General features: G+C 38.8%; 1 protein-coding gene across 1 annotated transcript; it reads right to left on the bottom strand.

Annotated features, from left to right (window-relative positions):
- Window positions 1-1435: 1435 nt before the first annotated feature.
- On the bottom strand, window positions 1436-13925 carry ftr85 (finTRIM family, member 85). Its single transcript, XM_079831210.1, has 6 exons — window positions 13400-13925; window positions 10951-11046; window positions 10583-10816; window positions 10348-10507; window positions 3879-3938; window positions 1436-3799 (listed from the first exon to the last, which is right to left on the bottom strand). Exons 1-6 carry the CDS (start codon window positions 13733-13735, stop codon window positions 3267-3269), a joined length of 1419 nt encoding a protein of 472 aa, XP_079687336.1. The 5' UTR covers window positions 13736-13925; the 3' UTR covers window positions 1436-3266.
- Between the last annotated feature and the right edge of the window lie 660 nt (window positions 13926-14585).

A 14585-nucleotide genomic window follows, 5' to 3' on the forward strand; every position in this document is an offset into this window, starting at 1 on the left:
GAGATATCAAGGGGGAAAAAACGTTGATGTTGGAATTATTTTTTAATTTGATTTTTTTACAGATTTCACATTTGCATATAGCCTGACAAGCCAGACCACATCAAGATGTTGGGTCTGGAAACTCACCTTTGACAGGGCTCAATCTGAGGGGCGGGATAAACGGTTGTCTTTCAAATTCCCTCTGCACGCAATTAAATAGCGCCATGAGCGCCACAACCAACCTGAGCAAAGAAGAAGGTGAAGCCGAGCTAACATTAGTTGATAGACTTTAGCCGTATCCGGTAGGCAAAACTTCGAACATATCTTCTTTTCTTAAGAATGACTTCAGTGCTGTTCTTTGTTCCTTTCTCAAAGAAAAGCTTATCTCCAAGTCTTCCAGAGTCACGGCCAAAGCCGATTCAAAAGGCCGCTGTTCGTCAGCTTCTTCGTTTACGAGTAGCACGCAGAACCTCCGCAACTCTGTGACGTGCCATCATTATGTTAAGCCCGCCCACCGACTCTACACACGCTGTGATTGGTCTGACCAGAGTTTGGTTTTTCCAGCTCTCAGGTCTACCGAGAGTTGCTAGACTACACTCGCGGCAAAATACATTTTCTGCCGCTAGGGTGCGTCTAGATTTCTAGGCTAATTTGCACACCCAACCAAGTCTAATATTCGTGGGCATTTACAACTAGCCTGGCTTCGCCCTACTACGTACTTCCGCTCAATTTTCATTTTCCTTCAGTACTCCGTCTGGGACTGCGGCATATTCTTAGATTTTCTCTGAACAAATTTTTACCGGTCCGATCAGCGAACAGAGGGAGTGGCTGAGAACGATGATGTTGATGTTGTGCGCTAGTTTGAGTTGTAGTTCAGTAATGGCGGCGGAGAAAAGATGCAAGCGAAGCCATTCATTCCGTTGTGGCACCGCGGCCGAATATCCAGAAGTTAAAGCCAGAGCAAGAACGATCTTTGCTGAGTTTTGTTGGTGGCCATGATGTTGTGGCCCTCCTCCCCAAAGGGTTTGGGAAAAGTTTGATTTTCCAGCTCGCTCCGTTAGTGGTGAAGGAGTTGGCTGAAGCCCTATTCGGATGGTAATTGTTTCCTTTGGGGTCGTAAGGTATTGTCATCATTTACAGTGGTGGTTTTATTGCCGTCCGTCTCCCACCACCCGCGTAAAAATCCCTGGCCGAAATACCTACTGTTTTCCACGCCACGCCAAGGTCGTGTGGTCATTTAATTGCTGTCCGAATCCACATCTCTGAGTTTTCAAGAATATATCACTTCAAAGTGTACTGTTTATATCCTTTTTGACCACTGCAGAGCACCGTGCGGTTGCGCTTCGCTGTAATTTAGATGCATTTCTAGACTTGTATTTCTTTAAATGCTGGCAAGTATTTACAAGAGCAATATATTTCATCACCGCTCAAAAAATAAAAAGAAGAAAAGCACGTAAACATTTGAATTGGGCCGTTATTTACGGCAGCATTTATTCTTATCATACCAAGCATATGACATTTTATTTACAGCATACAATCATGTTACGGACCATGTGAGCAGCGCGTTCCCGATCACAAAACTCTCCCCTCCACCGTGAATAAATCACAATCCGAATGCACAAGTTTTAGGTTTTATCACTGAGGTGGGGTGCACAATCTGCACAGTTATTTTTACGGACTTCCATGTGTGAAACAGAGGCGAACGGCGCACGACTTACGTCACGACCAAACGTTAGCGATTGGTTATGGCACATCCAGAGTGGCTCTGGGCAGATCCAATAGTTTTAAACTTCAATAGAGTACCCGCCTTCAAGGAAGTAAACGCTTGTCAATGGAGAGTGGCCAGACTCTCTGTACAAATGAAATGTACGAGAGTCTGGTAAGACCAGGCTAATTTACAACCTGGTCTCTTGGGAAAATGTAACCTTTTTTACGAGGAGGCGATTTCACAAGTTCACCCTTACACATAATCAGATAGTAAATAGTATGCGTAGTAATATGTGTATTTGGCGTGCTGTCCGAGGAGAGGGCTCCGAGCTCGGTATTTGGCCCGAACCCAGAGTACTCCCCCCCGTATCTCTGGTTAGGAAAGTTACCAGGTGAGTGTGAGGAAGATGGGGTGGTGGAGGGATGCTGAAAAACTGTCAATGAACATTAGTGAGTTGACTGGGTATTTATATAGTCCTTCACTTGTGCTGATTGGGTAGACAGCTGGTTAGAATGACATCATGATTGGATAGATCATTTGTGTTCCTCCCGAACTTTGTTAATAAAACATTATTTTGTATAAATTCGTATAATGTGATTAATTTAAACTCAACATAAAACGGAAGTTGCGATAGTCATTTCTTCCCTTTTGTGATGAATGCGTGCAACAACTTATCAGACAAGAAAAAATGTCTGGCAGGACTTGATTTTGTCCATGGGGAATTGATTGGATGGTTTGCTATTGGTCGATCTCATTTGAGTAACGTGTTGTCCCGCCCTCGCGCCAGTAAACACGTCAACAGAGAAGAGATGTCACTGCAAGAGGGAGGGGAAGTTATTTTGATTAAAGATTACGAGGGCACATAAATTAAAATTATGATTGCAATATTCCATAAGAAATAAAAATGGCTAATTTCGATTTCATGGTGACTTTAAAAACATAAAAACGTAAGGTCCACCCCTAATCCTAACCGTCTGTGGAGTGTAAGCAGATCATGCAAAAATTTTAAAATATGATTATACAAATTTTTACAAATTCGCTAAAATGTAAAATCGTTATGAAATGCCATAATAGTGTGTTATTAATTTATATTTGATTCTCGGTCCATCCCTGTATATAGTGCCGGTATATGGAGATGGATTTCACAATACAAGCAAACTTAAAGGTGCAGTGAGTAAATTTTAGGTTGCGAACTGCAACTGCCCGCCGCTCACCCCTCCCTTTCAAAGCACATAGAGAAGCTAAGGTGGCCGACACAGGACAAAAATGTCGTCATTTGAGACAGCAGAGAGTAGCTTGCGCTCTGTAGAGCAGTTTGTCCGTTTAGGGCTACAGTACAAAAATGGGGGTGCCAAATGGTGATTTCACTGTACGGGGACCCGCGGTGTATTTAGATAGAAATGGCTCATGCTAAGGTAATAAAAATATAACGATTCATTATGTAAGCCACTGAAAACATAGTTATGTATATTATATTGCATTTCTGTCAATAGATCCTCATAAATACTACACACTGCCAACTGCTATAATACACACTATTAATAACTGATCAGGCACTGAATAAACTAATTCTGTGCCATTAAAGTGGATAACAAAGTCTCACACTGGACCCAGTGTTAATCCTGAAGCCAGGATAGAGCGGTTGAGCAAATGCAGTCCGAATTTTGTGGATGAGATTCATTGAGTCTGTGATGCTGTAAAATGCCAAAATCCCTGCCGATATATCGACATAAACGCCAGTCCTGTGAGCCCCCTGCATTTTGGGAATTTTAGTTTCCCTTCCATTGTGCCAGAATGTGTAGGTATCCTCAGAGCACACCAGACTCCAGGACTGGGCGTTGTGTCCAAATGCACACTGGGTACTCTTTCCTTTCCTGCTGATGTCCTCATAGGACACTGCAATGTGCACAGGAACCTTCCCGCTCCACTCGGCCTCGAAGTAACAACGGCCGGTCACGCTTTCTCTGCACAGGACCTGGTAATAGCCGTCAAACCTCTCTGGGTGGTCAGGAACGGACAGAGATGTTTTGATGAAAGTCACCTCTCCACTCTCTGAGCAAACGCTGAGGTTTTTGTGAGCGGTGTTCAGGTCTAGAGTCAGGGGACCCGAATCTGAAATTCGAAGACGCAAATTAACTCAATTGTACAGATTTCTGCTGCGTGTGTGTGTGTGTCTGTGTCTGTAACTTACATTCCAAAAACTGCTCCCTGACTTTGGGTTCAGGGGTAGGAATAAACTTGAGGTCTGTCACTATTAAGACAAAATGTAATCAGTGCATGCATTTTTAACATTCATACATATTGTACTTCAACTTATTTCAGCGTCTTTTATTATTTATAGTGTTTGGAATACTTGCATGTATTTACTGAATCCAGTATGAACTAGATACTGACAATTATTCTAAAGTTATAGTAAGAGAAACACCCTTTATAAACATTTCGAACATTACAGTCGTCACATGACCTCATCACATTTAGCATTCAGCTGTCAATCATTTTTCATTTAATTTGTAAATAAATAAACACATTAGTGTATGGTAATTGTTTCAAACAATAGTATGCACCATTGTGGTCAAATGACCTCATCACATGTGGCATCCAGTTTTCATCTGGTAAATAAGGAGTTATTTTTAATGTTTGTAAGTTTAAAAAATGTGTAAAATCAAATTAGACTTATGCCAATATTATCAAATAATGAATAAAATCGGATTCTGGTTCATTTGTCACATTGGAAATGTACGATCAAGTCGTGCATTGTGGGATTGTCTGTTGTAAACTGCCTGTTTTGTTAAAGGTGCAGTAAGAAATTTCTGAGAAACACTGTTGATATTTGAAATTAACCCAAATAAACACACCCCTCCTTTCATTACTTATATTATCAAATAATGAATAAAATAGGATTCTGGTTCATTTGTCACATTGGAAATGTACGATCAAGTCGTGCATTGTGGGATTGTCTGTTGTAAACTGCCTGTTTTGTTAAAGGTGCGGTAAGAAACACTGTTGATATTTGAAATTAACCCAAATAAACACACCCCTCCTTTCATTGCTCCGCTCCCAAAATGCACCAACACACAATGCAAGGCAAAAATAAAGCGAAGATGACTAACGAACGACAAGGAAGAACAAAAAAAAATGTAACATACAGTACACAAGATTTGGTTGTTAGTCGCCAGCAGCTCCAGCCAAACAATGACACTCAAAACTGTCCTACTATAGCTAGCATTACAACAACATTACAACATATCTTGATTCTGTGAAACAGCATGTGAAACATGTTACTCGTGTATGGAGCAGATACAACGCAACCTCTGCGTCCAAGTTCAGGTCTTCCCGCTTAGGTCTCTCCAGGGATGGAAAGTTTTCTAATATTAACACGGGTCCTAAAGATCTTGCCTGATCATTAGGGATGGGCGATATCTTATCGTTTGCGATATACCGGTAAATATTCTCCCCACGATAAGAATCAGTCTTCCGGCGATAATAAGGATAAAGCCTAGTTGAAGTCCATATCGCCCATCCCTACAGATCAGTGATATTACTCTTTTTCCAGTGATATTACTCTGACCTTTCTCTTTTGAAATGTCTCTCAGCCATCTCTCTTTCTGCGGTCTTTCTTCAAATCTCCCTCTTGCTCATGGGCCCTATTTTAACGATCTGAGCAAATGGTCTGAAGCGCATGGCGCAGGTGCACTCAGGGTGTTGAAAATTGGTCAGCGCACCTAGCCTGACGTCGTCATACTCAATTCTAGTCAGAATATGAGTCTGATACTGCTCCGTTGGGCTGTGATTATGGGGGCGTGTTTCAACCGAACCAGGAAAGACCTCAATTGGATAGACCTACAACCAATCAGAGCAACGGAGCAACGCATAACGTTAGTTGTCAAATGTCAACAGAACTCAACTGCACTGTGTTGCCATGTCCGCGGGTTGAAGCAACCCCAATTATGTGATACAGACCCAGGAATGCGATTTTTAGCTGCCAGCCTTGCCAAAATAACACATATTTTACCCCCCAAATGCCTTTTTTCCCGGAGAACCCCCCCTGGAAAGCTATTGGGCTTGTTTTTGGCTAGTTTTGAGGAACGTTAGCAATTGGGCGGGTTTTGTTGTAAAAACTTGGCAACCCTGTACCTGCACGCACGCTGGAATAAGTAGCCTAACGTCAGAAAAAAAGATGAGTGTAAACGATCTTTGCCGGTGTTGTAAAAAAATTATTTAAGGATACACAGAGTACTTTCCAACACGATCATCATTTCTGAGAGAAATAGTAAAGGTGAATGCATATACGAACAAGTTCTCAGTTTAGGATTAGAACAAACTCAACCCAAGCGCTCTTTGATGACGTGGATGATTACGTTACTGTTCATCATCTGTCCATCATCGTCTAAAGCCCGCCCTGACAATTTCATTGGTCCGAACAGTTTCTGTTCGGGGCATAATTACTTCTCTATGGATCAAGTCCAGACCGAACTGCCCGAGTAAAAATGTTGTGGGCTGGGCTAAGTTCGGCTGGCATCCAGGCTACAGCGCACCAGGCGCATCGTCCAAAAGGATTGTAGCTAATCTCTTAATGAGTCATGGGTGTGTTTTGGGCGTAATGTGCTATAAACCAAGCAGAGTGTATGTGCATTGCGCACCCGCCTATAGGCGCATTTTAATAACGCGCCCTTTAAATAACACAAAGAATACAGTGCTATTGACTTTAGACCAGGTTTTTCTTGGTCAATGGCACAGTCAATTTCAGTTGCCTCAAAATCAGTTCAGTTCAGTTTATTTATAGAGCACATTTAAAAAACGGCCACTGGCCGACCAAAGTGCTGTACACATATAAAACAGAGCCAATAGTAACTAGAAACACAGATAAAAAATAAACACAGTTCAATACTTCTTATGAGCTAAAAGCAACAGAAAATAAATACGTTTTAAGACATGACTTGAACTCAGACAGAGAGGAAGTCGATCTGATATACAGTGGAAGCCTGCCACTTCAAAAGCTTGTTGCCCCTTGATTTTAACCGGGTTCTAGGTTTCGTTTCAGATCTAAGACTTCTAGTGGGAGAATATAAATTGAGTCCGACAGATAAGAAGGTGCTAAATGATTTAAAGATTTATATACCAGTAATAATATGTTATATTCAATTCTGTAATTTATTGGAAGCCAATGGAGGGATCTCAAAAGTGGGGTGGCATGATCAAATTTCCTCTTTCCCTTCAGGAATTTAGCCGCAGCATTTAGAACAACCTGCAGGCGCGATGTCTGGGATTTTGATATACCAAAATAAAGGGAATTGCAGTAGTCCAGGGCCCGGTTTTTCAAAAGGTTTAATCCGGATAAAATTGATCCGGATTTAGTAATCCTTTTTTTGCGATCCGTGATCACGTAATCCATCTTACTTTTGGAGCCAGTTTTTTAAAGCAACATCGGATTAGATCAATCTGATCCGGATAGGAACTTTTTAGGATCACCAAATCTGGATAACCAGTGCTGGATAACCAGTGCTCAAACAGGATAGGAAATCACAATGTAGAACTATAGATATGTAAAGAGCAACAAGTAGAATAGCCAGTTTAAAAAAAACTAAAAACAAAAAAAAACCTTGCCTGTATTGTCCTGCACAACATCGCTATTAAGCGCAATGTCCCTCTCTGTGCTGACAATGATGCACCTGAGCCCCTTGGAGACCCTAACCAACCTCCTGCATTCTGCCAGAACGAGCAAACAGGACGTGCAACAAGGGACGCAATAGTTAGACACTATTTCTGATTTGGATTTGTTTTGGATTTCAAAAATCAGTGATTGCCATTCTTTGCATTTTTTGGGTTATTCTGTAATCATTGCATGCATCACTAATAAATATTCTAAAAACAAAAATATTTTCGATTGTAGTGAATATATATATATCAATTAGTGACAAAATAAAATGTATTGTTTTTGCTCAATTTTAACAGCTGTTTGGGGGATTATTTTATAAGGCCAAACTCTTTCTACTTTGCTGTAGGCCTATACTGAAAGGCTGAATACGTTAAAGCCTACATAATCACTGTAGCCTGACGGATGAACAGATAAAATTAAAACCTTTTGAATAAAAGGATATCTTGTAAGATACTGCATGATCCAAATATAGTATTATTTGATACATTTTTTAAGTTTTCATTACATTTTGGGCATGAAATCCACGCTGAATCCACCCTTCTGATGGGATCAGTTTAATCCAGATTTTTTGGATCAAAGTGATCCAAATCCTACAAGAAAGTTTTGAAAAACCCAAACTAAAGGTTTGATCCGGATCAAAACCAAGATTGGATTACGTGATCTAATCCGATTATGTAATCCGTTTTTTCTTTTGAAAAACACATTTTCAAGATTTGATCCAATCCGTTATCCAAAATCCTAGTGGATTACTTTTGAAAAACCGGGCCCAGGTGCGAGGTGATAAGAGCATGGATCGCAGTCTCCAACGAGCGCTTGGGAGATAGATAGAAAGATAGAAAGATAGAAAAAGCTAGATCCAATGACACTACTAATTTGCTTATCAAATTTGAGGGAACTACACCTAAATTCCGTACTTGGGGAGAGATAGATAGATCTAGAGATCCAAGGTCAAGGTCATGTTTTGGCCTGGTTTCTGAAGGGTCAAAAACAACAACTTGAAATGAACCTCCTCAAGACATGCTGCCAAACTGTCTAGAGCACACCTATTTTTCCATGACAAAATAGCAACGCGCAAACAATGCATATGAACACACCTTGTTTTCAGACCAGCACACCACACCCATGGGCGAACATATGGGTGTCCATTTGCTATTTAAACAACGTGGCGCTGGACGTGAAAATGATAACTGCGTCAGGCTGAAACTACCAAAAAACACTTGCGTCATGCCTGGCATCGCATCTCAGTCCGTTCCACTTTCAACAGCGTTTCTCAGAAATCGCTTACTGCACCTTTAACCCTCTGGTGCTCTTCGGTCATTTCTGACCAGAAAATTTTCTGTTCTGAAATGTTAAAAATCACAGCTTCAACGGAATGATGTGAAACTTGGTGACTTTTCTTGCATTAGGTATGTAAACACACAAAAAAAATTGGGGTCATGATTCGAGCATGCTAATTGGTCGTAAAAAAAAAAAAAAAGTAGCGTTCATTGTCTTCGGTCATAAATGACTGACCACAGGAAATGAATGGGAAATCGGCAAAAACACAAAAATTCACCGAATATTTGTGTGTACAATCTACAAACCGACCACAATGCTGAAATATTGACATGCTGTGAAATTGACACATCCACTCACACACACACGCACACTTATACACACACACACCTATGAAAAACTGAGCCTATGAACCACATTTTGAATTTTTTTCAATCACAGCTTCATCGGAAAAATATGAAACTTGGTGAATTTTCTAGCATTAGGTATGTTAAAGGGGCTATATGCGTTTTTCTGAAATTTAAACTCGCGACTGACACCTGTGGCCAAAAAATAGAACTGCTCTTATTTTCTGCTCGCTCTCGCAGCGGTGGTGACGTCACATCCGCAGACAGCGCGGGAAAAACCTACCCGCCAGAAAATAGGAAAAATAGGATACAGGTTTATAGGTGCACCCACTGTGAGCGGACAAGGTGTCAGTATGCTCATCAGGAGATGTTTGAGTCATAAATGGTAAAATAAAAAGGCTATTGTTACGTTTATTTTGGGGAAAAAGTTGCATATAGCCCCTTTAACACAAAAAAAAATTGAGTGCTCTTCGGTCAAAAATGACCCCCATAGGAAATGAATGGGAAATCTGCAACAACACAAAAATTCACAGAATTTGTGTGTGTACAATCTACAAATCGGCCACAATGCTGAAAAAAGTACACAGCAGTAAAGGGGTGACACTCTAAAACATCAAGAGTGTGATATTGACACATCCACTCACACACACACGCACACTTATACACACACACACACACACACACACACACACACACACACACACACACACACCTATGAAAATCTGAACCTATGAACCACATTTGGAATTTTTCAAAAACACAAATTCACAGAAAAAATCTATATTTCTAACAAAAACAAAAAAATATCTAAAACTTTATAATAAATAGTCTTTGAGCTTTTTTAAATATATATTCAAATCCATCAAAAAAAAAAAAAATCATTAAATGTGTTCAAAACAGAACTAGGGAATTCTCAAGCCTCTCCATAGAGACCTCTAGTGACTACACCCATGGTTGCATGATTTCTTAAATAATTCCGAAAGAGGGCGCTAATCTGCCTTCAAAAAAAATATTTCGAAGGCCTAGTCTCTATTTTAACCTGAAATACTGCAATATATATATTTTTTTTTCAATGGCAAAAATAGACCATAATTATTGCATAAATATTAAAACATACCATCAAATCATCTCAAAATACAAAAATAAAAATAAAAAATATTATTGAGGAAAAATAAATTGCATTGGTTTTACTGGGGTGGAGGAAGTTACATTTTTTGGTGTCCGGTCACTTATGACCGGGAAGACAACCAATGCCACCCCTAAACGAAGAGCACCAGAGGATGAAATATAAAATATCATCCAAGTATTCTGTGCATACTGCAGGAACAGTAAGAAAAGTATAGTTAGCATGCTACTCCAAACCAATTCATTTGATGACTCACCTTTTTTTGATAATTTCACAATTTTTTTCTGACATAGATCTTTAATGTCCTCACTCAGAACTGCGAGCTTTCTTGACACCATCTCGAAACAGAAGTCTGGATTGACTAGAACTGCAGGAGAGGTCACCAACTCTGGCAGACTGCACAGTGTTTCATAACTCTGAGGAATATAATGAAATCTTAGACCTAAATCACAGATGACAAGTACTTAGTTGCCCAAAAGCGCTGATGTTACCTTGAGGAACTGAGTTTTGTCATCAAGGCGTGCAATCGCGTCATATTCAGCATCTCTCCTCTTGAACTCTGAGATCTCCTGCTCTAGTTTCTCTATAAATCCATGTGCCTCGTCTAATTCCTTCTGCTCCTTCGCTTTGATCATCTCTGTCACCTCGAAACACAGCGCTTCAATCGACTGAATCAGCTCACTGAAGAACTTCTCCGTATCCTCCACCGCTGCCAGGGCAGAGCTCTGTTTGACAACATACGGAACCAGAGAAGTGATGAGTCCAAGACTGCAGAACCTCTCTGCCCATAATTGATAACCCACGCCATCCCACTTCTCCATCAGGACTTTCCACGTCCTCCTGGCAGTAATGGACTCACCCTGAGGGAGAGTACGGCGTGACTCAGATCCTGTAGCTCCGTCTCGCGCTCCTTTATGACCTGCTGGAATCTCTTCTGTGATTGCTTAAGCTCTTGCTGCAGACCAGAGGTGATACACACATAAAGAAACATTCATACACTCTTAGGAAAAAAAGGTTCAGTGGGGTTCTATTTTAAAAACATTTAAATGACTTTGTTTGCCAAAAAGTTTATAAAGGGAAATGTCATGTTTAGGCCTAATTGTTATTTCATTTTTTATAATGATACATGTTTACAAGCTTGTTAATTCATAAAATGAATTTTTGAAATGATTTTTTTAAACTAAATTAATTAATTAAATATAAATCCATAAGAATATCTCATGTTGAGATCCCCTAAAAGGGTCTATATATAAAGTGCCTTTTCTTAAGAGTGTACAATAACTTATTGTTGGAACACACCTTTTTTCATTTCTGATTAAAATTCATTTTGATATATTTTGAGGCATAACATCAAAAATCAAAAGATGTCCTTTTATCATAATGAAGAAAAAAAAGACTAAATAAAAAGGACGAAACTCTTTTATTATTATTATTATTATTTATAAGGGGAAAAAAGCAGTGAAGCAGTTTTTAAAATAATATAAATATTTGAGAAACTTTCAAAGTCACGTGGTATGACCAACATGCACAAAAGAACATAAAACAGGAAATTATGCAATATTGAGAGAATTCCTGCAGACCCTCATGACTGTGTGTCTACAAGTCTTTAAACATATCAGATAATTTAACCGTTTTATGCCAAGATAAAGTAATCAGTCTTTGGTGCGACTTCCTCCTCCCACCCCGACAAAAATGTATGATATTTAGGCTATAAATGAATGATTCATCATTCACTATCTTTGTGGGGACTCTCCATTGAAGTAATGATTTGTATACTTTACAAACTGTACATTCTATCCCCTTACACCAACTAAACCTACCCATCACAGAAAACGTTCTGCATTTTTACATTATCAAAAAACTCATTCTGTGTAATTTATAAGCTTGTTTCCTCATTGGGGACCTCAATTTAAGGTTCTCTGTGACACGAGTCCCCATGAGTCTGTGTGTGCATTCAGGTTGAAGTATGAAGGACCATGCGTGTGTATAAACTACTGATCTTTATCAGTTTACTACTGACTTATTCATGAAAGTTACGTTTTTTTTTTAATTGCTTACACACAATTTCTGAAACTTTGGCTCCATTTCTCAAAACTCTACACACAAACCCACATAATATACACACAAGATGCAAAACATCACACATCTCTTGCTTCATTCAAAACTATTTTAACTATTTTAGTCTACACACACACTATTAATTGATTAGAAACATACACACCAAACTACACACAGATGTGAAAAATGTATAACACTACTCTATTGTGTGTTTTGCTTGTTCAGTGTGTAGTGGAGTTACAGGAGTTTGTCACATGTAAATGTATGTGCACAAATACACTGTATATATACAGTATTTATGCACAATTGATAAACTTTACAGTTATTGAACTGAACTGAATCAACACTGAACTGACTGTATAATGACACTTTTGGCTTATTTAAGCTGCTTTACAGCAGAATTTAAATGTTACTATTGTGATTTAAAACAATCTGTATTGTGTAAAGTGCTACAGAAATAAAGGTGACTTGACTTGTATGCATATTCGGTATATATTTACAAAATAAACAGAAATGCAAGGGTCAAAAAAAGTATTTGTTCCTCAAAACATTGAGTTTTGATTTCTAAGTGATCAAATTAGGTATATTTAAATTATAAACAGAAATGCAAGAGGCTAAAAATGAATGTATTTCTTTCTGAAAACATTGAGTTTTGATTTCTAAGTGATCCGTTTATGTATAAGTGTTTAAACACAAGATTGTTTTGGTGTATGCAATTGGGAAATGATTGTGGCATTTAAATGGTAGTGTTATCTAAATCAAAGAGCAGTCGCTTTTGAGTGTCTAATGTAGAGAACTGTGTTTAGCATTTTGCAAAAAGTTTGTTTTACAAATGCAAACTGATTACAAATGCAAACTGTGTAAGCATTTGAAAAAACTAACAGAAACGTTGGTAAATGGTAACACTTCACAATAAGGTCTCATTTGTTACCATTAAAGCATTAACTAACAACGTTTTTACAGCATTTACTCACCTTTGTTAATGTTAGTTAATAAAAATACAACTGTTCATGAACTTCATGTTAGTTCACAGAATGTTAACAGAAATGACTTTTGATCTTAAAAATGTATTAGCTAATGTTAAAATAAAAATAACAACATTTAGGCTATTAAGATTAATATGCTGTAGAAGCTCATTTCGTTAGCTAATGTTAACTATGTAACATTATTGTAAAGTGTTATCGAAAAGTTCATTCTCATATTAGGAAGTTATTACAAAGTTTTAGCATCAGATGAGAAGTAAGACACACCTCACAGAACATGACGAGGTACTGATTTTCCGGACGGTCTTCATCATTCGTAGCTCCAGGTATGTTGTGGGAACGGATTCCAGTATGTCTCAGTTTCTCAACAACTTCAGCAAACAGTGTGTTTTTGTTGAGCGCCGGTCTCGGGGAGAACGTTTGCCTGCACTGTGGACAGCTGCACAACTTCCTCTGGTTCTTCTGCTCCCAGAAGCTCTTAATGCACTCCATACAGTAGTTGTGTCCACAAGGAATGGTTACGGGGTCTCGCAGGAGTTCCATACAGATGGGACAGCTGAACTGCTCCTGGTTGACAAAAATACCAGCCTCTTCTTCTGCCATATCTTACAGTTAAAGTAAAAGACACAGATTCTCTGAGGAGAGTATGGCGTTTGCTTTGCTTTGCTTTGTGCCTCCCACTAGTATATGAGGTTGTAAAGGGAGGAGTTCATTGTGTAATGTGATACTGTGGCCATGTTTCCGAGGAGTCATAGGCTTCATTAAGTCATTATATCATTGTTGTTTTGAAAATAATATTTTCATCTTTACTTTAAAAAGCAATGATTCACAGCTTCGAATACTCAAGCAAAGCGTCTGGAAAGATGATCCAGGGATCGTGGTGGTTGTTACAGTGCATGTCTGTTCATGTCCACTGATGAATGCGTAATGACTACGTCTCACAAGATGCTTTCTGGATTAAGTTTGCACCATTTATGGGACATAATAAGGGTGTGGATATTGGATAATGTGCACGTATAGGGTAAGTGTAGTGCAGTGCAGTAGGCCTATCTATCTATCTATCTATCTATCTATCTATCTATCTATCTATCTATCTATCTATCTATCTATCTATCTATCTATCTATCTATCTATCTATCTATCTATCTATCTATCTATCTATCTATCTATCTATCTATCTATCTATCTATCTATCTATCTATCTATTGTTGGAGATTTTCAAAGGTCAATATATGTCTTTTTTGTCCTTTTAGTAAAGAGCACAGTTAATATAAAAATTAGGTCTAATATGTGTTGGGGAATTTCACCTGAGAATATGATGATACTAAGAGCATGTGAGTGGAACACAGAGTATGAGAATGTATGAAAAAGCAGGTCTGTCAGATAAGAAGCCTTAAGATGATACTATTAAGTGTGGGATTTTCCACAATTAAAATAATTGCAGAAATAAATT

The sequence above is a fragment of the Gobio gobio genome (assembly GCF_949357685.1).
Source record: "Gobio gobio genome assembly, chromosome: 12".
Lineage (NCBI taxonomy): Eukaryota > Metazoa > Chordata > Actinopteri > Cypriniformes > Gobionidae > Gobio > Gobio gobio.

Excerpts from the sequence above, each read along its gene's own strand:
- ftr85 (XM_079831210.1), bottom strand. The coding sequence starts at position 13,735 with ATGGCAGAAGAAGAGGCTGGTATTTTTGTCAACCAGGAGCAGTTCAGC. Across the intron at positions 11,047-13,399 it reads ACCTCGTCATGTTCTGTGAG|CAAGAGCTTAAGCAATCACA; the intron begins GTGTGTCTTACT and ends TCTGGTCTGCAG. Across the intron at positions 10,508-10,582 it reads ACAAAACTCAGTTCCTCAAG|AGTTATGAAACACTGTGCAG; the intron begins GTAACATCAGCG and ends TATATTCCTCAG.